At 34.0% G+C, this 13,094-nt stretch overlaps 1 protein-coding gene across 11 annotated transcripts in view; it reads left to right on the top strand.

Moving 5' to 3' along the window:
• Positions 1-13,094, top strand: part of APC (APC regulator of WNT signaling pathway) — a 150,433-nt gene that overhangs the window by 67,035 nt on the left and 70,304 nt on the right. For 5 of the 11 annotated variants that reach the window (XM_058725017.1, XM_058725005.1, XM_058724981.1 and 2 more), the window contains exon 2: positions 5,055-5,207. The exons of the other annotated variants lie outside the window; for them this stretch is intronic. In XM_058725017.1, the coding sequence (XP_058581000.1) occupies positions 5,073-5,207 (135 nt within the window). In that variant the 5' untranslated portion in view covers positions 5,055-5,072. The remainder of the gene's footprint in view (positions 1-5,054; positions 5,208-13,094) is intronic. 11 annotated transcript variants of the gene reach the window in all.

The following is a 13,094-nucleotide window of genomic DNA, read 5'->3' as shown; positions in this document are numbered from 1 at the left end:
GACTTTTATATCATAATTGTATTGGCCTGATAGAATGCATGTTAACTATTATTTCTATTCCTGGGAAAGTTTTATAAAGTTGGAATGATTTGTTTCTTAAATGTTTGGTAGAAAGTGTATGTAAAACTGTTTGGATCTGGTGTTTTTTTGTGTTGGGAAGAGAAGGGAGAAAATATTTACTGCTCCAATTTTTCAATAATTATAGAACTATTAAGGTTTTCTATTTCTTCTTAAATCAGCAACCCCCTTCCAAATTTTGTTCATATTCTGTATTTGGTCTCTTCTCTCTGTCTAATCATATTTAGCCTTTTCAGAGAACCAACTTTTTGCTTTAATCTTCAAACTCTACTAAAAGGTATCAAAGAAGGCTTCTCAGCAGACCTCAGACCTTTTTTTTTCTAGAGACAGTGACTATATTTTTGTATATCCTTTTGGTGACATTTTTTATGCTTACACAGTCCTTTTAATATAACAGGATGGACCATATGAGATGCAATGACCTGCACTCTTTTGGGGTTTTTGGGGGGGGGGTTGCCTTTTTTTTCTTAACATCAACTTCATTCTTTTTAATGCCAGTGTAGTATTCCACTGCACAGTTGTATCCTATTTATTTAAAAGTAGTTATGCTTTTGTACCAAATAAAAACTCCCACTTGCTTGAAGTAACATACCTGATCTTTTACTCCTACTCTACAGACATCATCAGAGAACTCCAAAAGAGGGTGTATTCCATTTAAATATCTTTAATTAAAAAACAAAACTGTTTCCATAATTTAAGTGCAATATAATGTTCTTAGACATTTAAATCTCTGTTCCTTCTCCGATTCATATTAGTGTGTAATATGAGTAGTAGATGCAATTTTATCTATTTTCTTATGGCTGTCCTTTTGCCCAGTGCCCATATTTAAAGCCCAACTTTTCACATGTATTTGAAATGCTACCTTCATTATGACTAAATTTACATGTATTTACTTATGGATTTGTGTGTGTGTGTGTGTGTGTGTGTGTGTTCCCATGGTTGACCTATTCAAATGACAATATCCTAACTTTTAAAAACTTTTTTAAAAACTTTTTAAAATAAGGTTATTTATTTTTGAGAGAGAGCACAAGTTGGGGAGAGGCAGAGAGAGAGAGAGAGAGAGAGAGAGAGAGAGGGAGACACAGAATCTGAAGCAGGCAGGCTCTGAGCTGTCAGCATGGAGCCTGACACAGGGCTTGAACCCCAACCTGTGAGACCATGACCTCAAAAGTCGGGCGCCTAACCAACTGAGCCACCCAGGCACCCCCAAAAATGACTTTGGACTTAAAAAAGAATTGGAAAAATAGTATAGTAATTTCCTGTATACCCTTCACTCAACTTCCCAGCTTCCCATAATGTTAACATCTTACATATTCACAGTACAAGTATCAGGACTAAAAAATGAACATATTGGTACAATGTAGTTAACTATATACTTTGTTTTATTTATAAAGGCTTTGTACAATATTTTAATATGTGGTAGTTCTAGTCCTTCTCTTCTCTTTTCATATTTTCCCTTTTTTGCTTGTTTTTCCAAATGTCTAGCTACAGAAAACAAAATGAAAACAAACCTTATGTAGCATTTTTACTGGGACTGTATAAGATTTATAAATTAAGTTGGGGGAAATGACATCTTCATGATACTGAATCTTTATGTACATGAACAAGGTGTGTTTATATTTCCTCATATATGTTTTGGATTCTTTGTTCAGTTTATGCCTAAGTATTTTATACCCCTAAAAATTAGAAATAGGGACCTTTCCTTCCATTTCATCTTCTCTCTGATTTCTCTTTGCACATAAAAAGGAAAGATTTCTGTATGTTTTGGACTATGCTAAATACCTCAGTTACCTTATAGTAATATTTAGTTGATTCTTTGGGATATTCTAGGTATGTAATTATTTCATCTGCCAATTTTATTCCTTTTAACTTCTTTACTCTAGTGCAATGAGTAATATAGGGGTAAAAATGGGCTTCCCTGACTTTGGAAATAGATCCACTGTTTTCACATTAAATATGGTGCTGGCTTTGGGGCTGATGTCATGTTAAAGAAGAAGAAGAGTCCTTTTACATTCAGTATTCTCAACCAAGAACGGCACTGTATTTGTAGAACATCTTTTCATCACCTTTGCCAGAATCATATTTTGTTTTCTGTGTCGATCTATTAGTATGTTCAATGATGTCGATTTTCTAATAGTGATTTTTATTATAAATTTTAGATTTTCTTTCTCTTTGCTGTTAGTTTTGATTGATTACATTTTCTAGAAAATTACCTATTTAAGTTTTCAAGTTTATTTGCATACAGTTGAGCAAAGTAGTCTTTTAGGATTCTTTTGCTTTGTTATCTTTCTGTTAGTATTTTCCTCTTATTGCCACCTAAAAGTGCTAGCAAATACATATTTTTTAATCCATCAAAACAAAACAATAAAAACAGTTTCACTGATTTAAAAAAAAAATGATCCCAGACTTCATACATTAGTAATAATGATAACTCCAAATTTAATTCTAATTGAATATCTTACCAGCCTGCAACTTTTCTTCCTCCTTGCATTAATTTCTTCGGATACTTCTAAGTTTGTTTTTCAGTGAACATTTGGATAAAAGTCTGAATAACAGTCCCATTGCTTTCTTTTCTCTTAACCTTTCTCTTATGGGGTGAGGATCTCTCTAATGGCATCTTGACTACAGAAAAACAAATTGGGATATTTGCATACTCTCATTAAAGTGAAAGATTCCAAGGTTTTATTAATTTCATGAGATAAATTTTCAGTTTTTTAATGTTCTTGAGTGACTTGCAATTAAGATCTATTTGGCATGTAATTCTAATGATTGTATAAAAGGTGTTCTAAAGTAAATTTATGATTTCTCAAATTTTGCATCAAGCAGTTTTAACTTAGGGAAGAATGGTTGCAACAATTTAAAAGAATACAAGGGAGTATTACTCCGTGAAACATCTTCTTGTTCCCATCAAATTATGATTGTGATTCTGGAAGGGGGGGAAAGTGTTCAAATGTTTTAATTATCCATATGAAGGGTTGAATTTTTTTCCCTTCAGTAAAGAACGCTTCGTCTATGCTCATTTTGCCCATCTGGCTCTTTCTGTGATTGTGTGAGGTCTCCATGTCTTCACATACCTGTGTATACCTGTTTCTTTCCAGTGTTAGTTACCTTTAATATTTTATTATTTTAGTGCAAAGTTGCCTGTTAAAATGTTATATGAAATAAAGAATTTCAGGGCTTGCATTATTAAATTCTGTCAGTTCCCCACTTCTGCTACATGGTTTTTAGTATATTTTCAGACCCGCTTGTTAATGGGATGATGTAAAGCAGATTAATGATCATACCCATTAGTTTCTCTTTCATTTTTGATATGTGTCTGTACTTTTCAAGTGGCTGAATTACTTCTTTACCCTTTGTCCCTTGGTCACAGGACAGAAGCTTAAAACAGATTGACATTGGGTCTTTCTAAGGAAGATATGTTACATGTGTCTTTTTATAACATATGTTTACATAGCACTTTTATTTTCAACCTGCCTTTTCTTACTTAATTCTAACAGTATCCCTGTAATATACATGCTGCAGAAGAAAGCACTAACAGTATCCCTGTTATTTGTGCAGATAGTAGTAGATACCCATTTTACAAATGGTGAAAGGAATTAAAATGCAGGGACAAAGATTAAACCATGACCAAGCCTGAAATTAAGACCTGGGTCTCCAAATACAAATCTAGTTCTCATTGTTTTCAATCGTAAAGATTTTTGTCAGTGATTGCCCACCTCCCATGACTCACTTTCCTCCTCAGATGACAGTGGGTTGCATCAAATACATCATTAACTCAAAGAAATGGCTATATCAGAGTCCTTTGTTTTTCCTTGTTAAGGGCCTTCCAGTTGCTGAACTCCAATATTGCCTTGACTAGTTAGTGTTATAACCTGGCTGCCTTGATTTGTGTAGTGGATTTTATTACAGAAGCATCTTCTTATGTCAAGATCTTTAAGTATCGTTTACAGACAAACTTTTGTAATACTTTTTAGTTCTAAAAGAATTAAGGTAGGCAGAATTTTATTTATTCTAAATTGTGTTTGGGATTAAACTAAAAAGAGAATCTGGGTCTTCTGAACTTGGTTAGTCTTAATCTAACTCTTAGCAATCTCTAATTCTTCATACTAAGGATCTCTTACTACCTAGCTATCTTCTGTGTCTTTCTTTTCTTCCTTCTTCTTTCACAGTGATGTAATTAATTGCCAGAGTCTACCTCACTTCTCTTTGACAATTTCTACTTCCAAAACCATCAGTTTTCTTTAAATGTCTTTTGGCCTCATTCTGAGCACAGTGGGTCCAAAGACCGCATATGCTATAGCATGGCCTATTATATTCATCTTTTTTAATAAATGTAATAGAACTTTGTATTAGTAATTCTTATTTTTCATCTTCCTATCGAAAAGATTTGAATTCTCAATCGAGGGCTGTCCTTTGTATTCATTCTGTTAAATGGCTACCTTTTTAATGAGGCCTTCTTGAAAGTTCAGAACTAACTACTTCCCCATGGATGATACTTAAGACTGTCCTTCTATCAAAGTGACAAAATGTAATACCTAATCTCATTAATTCACTATGACTTTAAAGTTATGTAGCTATTGGACAAAATCCATAAATAACGTTACCAATATAAATTTCTTATCAATGCTTATACTTCATTACATAAGTTTTGCCTGTAAGACCAGTTAAAGTATCTTTGAAAACTTGAAGAAAGTCCTAACCTGACAGAAATCTCATCCACCTGTGAAAAGGCAAATGTAATCAAACACTACTGAGGTTCTCTTCTATTTTATTCCTCCTTGTCTTCAGCTAAGACTCCAGTGTTTCATCCTCTTAGAAAGATGCTGCTTGAACAATATTGGTTTGAAACCATTACTGCTAATTAACACAGTTCTTATTAAATGTCTCCAGAATTTTGTTTCTTAATCCCTTTCTTTATAAACAAGCAGCCACGATTTTTTTAGTAGTGAATTTCAAAATCCTTTTTAACCTTATAGGTCCAAGGGTAGCCAAGGATGGCTGCAGCTTCATATGATCAGTTGTTAAAGCAAGTTGAGGCACTGAAGATGGAGAACTCAAATCTTCGACAAGAGCTAGAAGATAATTCCAATCATCTTACAAAACTGGAAACTGAGGCATCTAATATGAAGGTATCAAGACTGTGACTTTTAATTGTAGTTTATCCATTTTTATTCAGTATTCCCTCCTGTAAACTTGGGGTTAGATACTTTGCTTACTTAAAAGTGTATTTTAAGTTCAGCAGTAATATGTAAACTCCTTCCTGCAAAAGTTAACATGTATGTTTTGACCAAAATGTATTAAATTAATCCAGCGAATCATGTAGAGAAAATAATCGTAAAACCCCAATTACTAGTTAGTTCTTAGTTGTTTTTAAGCTTAAAAATAAGAGACCAGCTTTAGCATCACTATACTGAGGCTGGGTGTTCTGTGTAATTCATAGAAACTAGTCTCACAACTTTAGAGTGTACCTTAATTATTAAAGATAGTCTTCCTCCCCAGCTGTCCAGATCTTGTCTCCACTTAAGTGCTATAGTGATAAATGATCAAGAAAAATGGAATTCCCTAATGGGAAGAGTCCAGAACTGAGAGTCAGTACCTGGTCCTATTCCTTTTTTTTGCCACAAGTCAAGTTGTATCACCTTTAGAAACGCTTCTGGACTTAAGGTGCCTTATTTGGAAAGTACAGGCATCACACTAGCCTAGATGCTTTCCATGACTCTTTCAAGTCCTGAAATTGGTTTGCCAAATAGCATTGAAAAGTTGTGATAACCTCCAAGAAAAGTTATAAAATACTCAGTTTGTAGTGGGGAAGATATGTTCTAATTTCAGAATAATTGAGGTTAAAATTTTAGCTATTTTAATTTCCAGTTACTTAGGCAGATTGTCTTCTCACTGAACTTAAAAACTTTATAAATTTGGAGATCATCAACAAAACTGTTAACCTCTTTCTCTTTTAAAAACTCTTCCTGGGTGGCGCAGTCGGTTAAGCGTCCGACTTCAGCCAGGTCACGATCTCGCAGTCCGTGAGTTCGAGCCCCGCGTCAGGCTCTGGGCTGATGGCTCGGAGCCTGGAGCCTGTTTCCGATTCTGTGTCTCCCTCTCTCTCTGCCCCTCCCCCGTTCATGCTCTGTCTCTCTCTGTCCCAAAAATAAAATTAAAAACGTTGGAAAAAAAAAAAAAAAAAAAAACTCTTCCTGCTTTGTGTTGTTTCTGCCTCTTGGCTATTTTAGCATCCGGGTGCCTGACCCTGTTCTTCCTATCTGTCCACTACTCTTATTCATTTCCTGTTTTCTTCTAATTCTTTTTCTATGCATTTTGAGGTCTCCCTTATTCTTCAAGCTTCTGTACATCACTGAACTAGTTTGCTCCTCTCTTACCCTTTATAGTCAAATCATAACAGTTCAACCTTTTACTCATATGTATAATTCTGTCTATCCATAAATCTTTTTTATTTTAATTACCTATTTCTGTGGCTAAAACTGTCTTCAGCAATGATAGATCTGTAAGATACCTACTTCCAGTCCTTTTGGACATAAGGTAAACTTTAAATAAACATGTTTCCTCACCATGAACTGTGACCTTAAAAACAGCCAAATCAGTTATCTAATGGGTTAAAAAAGAATAGTTTGCTATTTTAACACTGATCAACACAATATATCTAAAATTATTGTACATGGCATGTGGTTTTAAAAGTTTGAAGATACAAAATTAAAGTTCCCTACAGGACTACTCTTTCATCTACTTTGGGAAGTATATTTTGCAAAGAACTCCTCTTGGCAGGTCTATCTAGACCTTTATAGTACATAATTTTGACATCCCTTTTAACTTTTTGCTTAAGTATTTGAGCAAATTCAGGATTAATTTTTGGGAGACATTTTAACCTACCCTTACACCCATCTCCATGCTGAAGTGGAATGTCTCAGAGTAACAATACAAGTCAGACCCTTAAATTTCTACAGTGGAATTTCAGGTTGACCACTTATCCATGCGGTATAATATTATACATCATGAATAATGAACACTTAAGGTATGTCTGAATTCAACCATGAATTGATTATTACTCAGCAAGTGCTTCTGCAGACATCTTTGCAAAGACATCCACATATTTCTTTAGGATTGGGCATATGGTATCAAAGCAGTTGCAACCTTATAATGAAATTATTTATGTAACTCTCCTTAAAACGCTTTAAGCTCAAAAGCATGAACTATGACCATTTGTTTTGTCTTGGAGTATTGATTTGTGAAAAGACTCTTGGAAACACTGGCACTTCCTACATTGGGTTAAAGTTAATCCAAAACAGTAGTTATTTATCTCAAAATCACTTATTATTCTTTGGAATAGATTATATATATAATCTTGAATCATGTTTCCTGTTCATTAACCTGGTTACCCCAAAGAAAGGCAAGGTGAGTCTTCAACTAGATAATTTAAGTATTTCTGAAATTTACACGGTAGTACCATCTAGTGGCAAAAAAGAATACTATTTGCTGTTGATTACAAGGCATTGATACAGATAAGCTACACAAATATTTGTGTGTGTGTGTGTGTGTGTGTGTGTGTGTGTGTGTGTGTGTGACAGGGAAATATGTGTACAATAGAGAAATGTGAACCCTGACTATATATTTGAAAACATTAAAGAAAAGCTTATCTTTTAGGTATAATGATGGCATTATGGTTTAGAAAGAATCCCTGTTTAAATATATGTACTGAATTATTTATAGAAGAAATAATATGATGCCTGAGTCAGGGAGGGGAATAGAGGAAGTGGGTATGGATATAGATGAAACAAGATCATAAGTTTATAATTATCAAGGCAGAATGTGAGGATACATGGGAGTTTGCTATAATGTTCTCCATACTTGTGTAGATATTTGACATTTTCTGTAATAAAATAAAATAAAATAAAATGACAAAATAAAATAGATATTTCATGGGATTTAGATGACCTGGAAACAGATAAATACAGAAATTGTAGCTAAATTTAAAAGAAATTATGTACTGTATTTTTTATTCCAGGGTTGGAACTCAGTCAACTTGATTTACTTTAAAATGCTGAGCATAGGGGTAGCTAGGTGGCTCAGTCAGTTGAGCGTCTGACTCTTGATTTTGGCTCAGGTCATGATCCCAGGGTTGTGGGATCAAGCCTTGCATCTGGCTCCACACAGCATGGAGCCTGCTGTCTCTTCCCTGCTCACAGTTTCTGTCTCTCACTCTAAAAAAAAATAATAATAGTAATTTAAAAAATAAAATGCTGAGCATAGCAGCAAGATAAACATGGCCATGTAGAGATGTGAAGCCTTTAAACTGAGAGATATCATGGTATAGAAAAATTATCTGTAGGTAAATTATTAATGAACCATTTATATCTTTGTTGTATTTTGTCAGAATGAAATTTTATAAATTGTTGTAGAACTTCAAAATCACATACATGTAGAGTATCTTATTTTCAGAGTATAAGAAAGAATTAGAAATAAAAACTCAGATTGACACATTTCATAACTTAATTGGAAGACTTAATTATTAAATATATTTGGTTAATGAAAAGAATATATAACTGAGATAGTGACAGAAACAGAAGTGGGTCAAGTAACAACCTCCCTGAAATGGCATAGTTGCTCATTGATAAATATTTTCTTTTCACTTATATCACCATAGAACATTTCACCTCTAATAAATAATCCTTTAATGTTTCCAAAATCTTAAAATGTTTTTAAAAATAATGTGTGGTTATATAATATAAATAATTTTAAAACCAAATTTCCAAGACTTATAAATGCAAATGAGTATTCTCTCCTTCAAAATACATATTAATTGTAAAAACTGCCATTTATCAAAACATTTTCTGAAATATTTAGAATTGCTCTTCAGTTGTATTACATTTTTGTTTTGTTTTGTTTTTTAAGTCTTTGAAATTGAGAACTACTTCTGTAAGGCTGTATGCAGTACTCAGCTCCAGGCAGTCATTCCTACTCCAACAACTAAGAAACACTGGATAAAATACAAAAATCATACTTTAAAAGACCTTGGAGAACTGTGGAGTCATCAAGGGGTATATTAACTAAAATTCATAAGAGGAAAGATCTCTTTCTAGAGCAGAGATCACTGGTGATTTTCTTCCCCATGGATATTTACTGATTCTGAATACAGACTGCTGTTAATTACTGGCACAAGCAGGACTCCATTGGAGGAAAGAAACTGTCACAACTCTTGACAAATGTGGGCAGATGTGAAGTATTAACATATAGAGGAGCTCCAAATGCATGGCTAGTTTTCCCCAATGGCATTGGCTGAGTCTTGTGAAGGTATCTGGGGATGGACTAGGAAAGCTGAATATTGGGAGGCAAAGTTCTGCTGTGAGAAGGACACATTATTTTCACACAGGAGGTCTCCTTCACAAAACATTTGCCAGATTTTTACTTTGTGGAGCAGACTAAAGACCTAAGCTCACTGCGTCCAAGGGATAGAACTTTTAGAGCTAAGGAGTCAGGTACCACCTGAGAATAAGGCTGAGCTAGAAAAGCAAAGTGAATATTCTTTAATCTTGAAATGCTTGAGAGACACAGACTTAAGGTAGGTAGGCCCTGTATCAAATATGGCTAGTTTTTCTTTTAAGATAAATGTCAGATTTGGGAACTGTATAGGGAAAGAGGCTAAGGGCTAAGGAGACAGAAACCTATATTATTTTCAGTCTAAATTTAGGGGAGAGACACATTTACAGAACTTGGCAAATCAAATTGATGTAAATTTTGCTTGAACTGCACCTGTGGCCCATTTTTAGTTCCTGATTGAATGGAGATCAGACTCCAGTAGTGGAAAACGCAAATGCTAAGAGAAAATATGTCTTAAGTCTCTCTTGTTCTTGTATACATAACGATTGGCATACAGCTAAAAGTTACAAGAAATGCAGGAAACGAAAATGATAAATGAAGAGAACAGGTAGTTAATAGAAGCAAATCCAAAGATGATCCAGATGTTGGAATTAGGAAAGACTTTAATGTAATTATTGTAAATGTCTTGAGAAAAAGAAAAGATGGGTAAAGTGGATGAAAAGTCAGAAAATTTAGACAAGGAATTGTAATCTGTAATTAAAAAGATATTCTAGAACTGAGAAATAGTTTTACTAATAACTTACTGGATTGGGCATGTAAACACAGAATTAATGAACTAGTGAGAAGACAGAATTAGTGAACATGTAAAAAAGGTCAATAGAAAATACCCAAATTAAAGCACAGAAAAATAAAAAAAAATGTGAATAAAAAACTATATGTAAGAGTTATGAAGGACACAGATAGATACAGCCAAATATAATTGAAGAGGAGCCAGAAGGGGCAGGGGAAGAGAATGGAGTGAAAGTAATATTTAAAGAGATAGTTGCTGAGAATTAGTGTAAAGTTGCAAAGTTACAAAGACATGTGATAATTGATTAGACTAGTAGACTAGCAGAAATAGAGTTGAGAAAAATAGCCATACATATTTGGTCACTTGATTTATGACCAAGGCATCCCTGCACTTCACTGGGGCAAGGGTGATCTTTTCAACAAGTGGTTCAGGGGCAATTAAATATTTGTTTAAAGAAAAAAGTAAAGAGTTCAGAGCCCTACCTCTTATCATATGCAAAAATTAATTCAAGTTGAATTATAGACCTTTGTCTTTGTGAAAGACAAAATAGTGGCTTCCAGAAGGAAACATAGGGAACAGCTTCATGTTTTTAAAGTAGACAAAGATTTTGGGGCACCTGGGTGGCTCAGTCGGTTAAGCATCTACCTTTGGCTCCGGTCATGATCTCACCGTTCCTGAGTTTGATCCCCGCTTGGGCTCTGTGCTGACAGCTTGGAGCCTGGAGCCTGCTTCGAATTCTGTGTCTTCTTCCATCTCTGCCCCTCCCCCACTTGTGCTCTGTCTCTCAAAATAAATAAATGTAAAAAAAAAATTTTTTTAAATAAAGTAGGCAAAGATTTCTTAAATAGAATGACAAAGCACTAACCATAAAAGAAAAACATAATCCCTTAAAACCAAGAACTTCTGTTAATGTTTTTAGAAGAAAATATAGGACAGTATCTTTGACGTTGGATAGGCAAGATTTCTCAGGACACATAAAGGACTAAACAAAAAAAAAGGTATAAAATAGACTCCATCAAATTAAAAACTAAAATTAAAATCTTTTCGAAAAACTTCATTAAGAAAATGAAAAGGCAAGCCATGGATTACAAGAAAATATTTACAATACATATATCTAATGAAGAACTCAGTATGGATAAAGAATTTTTGCAAACCATTAACCAAAAAAAAAAAAAAAAATCCAATTTAAAGAATATGGCCAAAAGTTTGAAAAGACAATTCAAAAAGAGAGATAAATGGCCAGTAAGCACATGAAAAGGGGTTCAACATCCCTTATCATCAGGGAAATGCAGATATCATTTCACTCCACTCAAATCACTAAAAGTAAAAAGACTGGTCATGCATACAGTGGAACATCAGGATGCTCATACATTGCTGGTAGGAGTATAAAATAGTACAGCCAGGTTGGAAAACAGACAGTTCTTTTAAAGTTAAATCCTATGACTTAGCATTTTAACTCCCAGATATGTACTCGAGAAGTGACTGCATGTGTTCACTAAAAGATACATGCAAGAATGTGCATAGTAGCATTCTTCATAATAGCCTCCAAACAAGTAACAACCCAAATGCCCACTAGGAGGATAAAGGATAAATCCACTTGGGTTTATTCATACAATGGACTACTGTACAGCATTGAAAAACTGTGAATTGATACATGTAATAGCATGGATGAATCTCATAAATGTTTGGTGAGCAAAAAACATGAGACACAAAAGATTATATGTTGTATGAGTCCATTTATATGAAGTGCACAAACATGCTAAACTAATTGAAAGTCTCAAAACTTTTTTAAACCTTAAATTTCAACAATTTTATTTACCTCTATGGTTACAGTTTTTATCAATAGATTTTTTTTTAATGTTTCTTTATTTTTGAGAGAGAGTGAGCAAGTAAGGGAGGGGCAGAGAGAGAGAAAGAGGGAGACAGAAGCTTGGAAGCAGGCTCTGTGCTGTCAGTACAGAGCCTGATGTGGACTTGAACTCACGAACTGTGAGATCATGACCTGAGCTGGTCAGACGCTTAACCAACTAAGCCACCCAGGTGCCCCTCAATAGATTTCTAACCATATGTACAGAAACTTTTTGAAAAAGCTCTTGTTACAAATTGTGCATATTCAATATTTTTAAAAATTAAGAAATAGAGACCAGTAAAAAGATATCAAAATCACCCATTAAAAATTCTTTTTTAAATCAGATAACCTTTGACAGTGTATAGATTTTTCTCTCTGCACATTATATGCAGGCATGCATTTGATGGGATTATATTTTGCAGCATGCTTCTTAAAAATTGTATGTACTGGGGCACCTGAGTGGCTCAGTTGGTTAAGTGTCCGACTTCGGCTCAGGTCATGATCTTGCGGTTTTTGGGTTCAAGCCCCATGTCGAGCTCTTTGCTGACAGCTCAGAGCTTAGAGCCTGCTTTGGATTCGGTTTCTCCCCCTCTCTCTGCCCCTCCCCCGCTCACACTCTGTCTCTCTCAAAAATGAATTTTTTAAAAAATTGTTTTTAATTTTGTGTATCATCATAGTCTCTTCATATCAATAGTTTTAATATTACTGTAGTTGCATAGTATTCCATTATATGGCTAATTGCCGTAAGTTTAATTAATTTTTATTGTTGGATATCCAAGTTTACATGGCCTTGTAATTTGATTTTGATTTTAAGTTTTTTGCTTATTATTTTTAATTTTGAAAAGTTAGGCATATGTCCTATGATATGCCAAGGATTTCTTTTAGTTGTTGTTTTTGGACTTTTTCATCTTTATACCTTTTCTAAAAACAGTATTTTTCTAATACTCATTGTTTAAAAATTACAAAAAAAAAAAAAAAAGAAAAAATTGCTTGTAATTCCAGCTTCTTAGAATACCACTGTTAACATCTTGATAATTGTTTTCAGCA

This window comes from Neofelis nebulosa, chromosome 1, assembly GCF_028018385.1.
Source record: "Neofelis nebulosa isolate mNeoNeb1 chromosome 1, mNeoNeb1.pri, whole genome shotgun sequence".
NCBI classification, from domain to species: Eukaryota; Metazoa; Chordata; class Mammalia; order Carnivora; family Felidae; genus Neofelis; species Neofelis nebulosa.
This window is presented reverse-complemented; position numbering and strand designations above follow the sequence as displayed.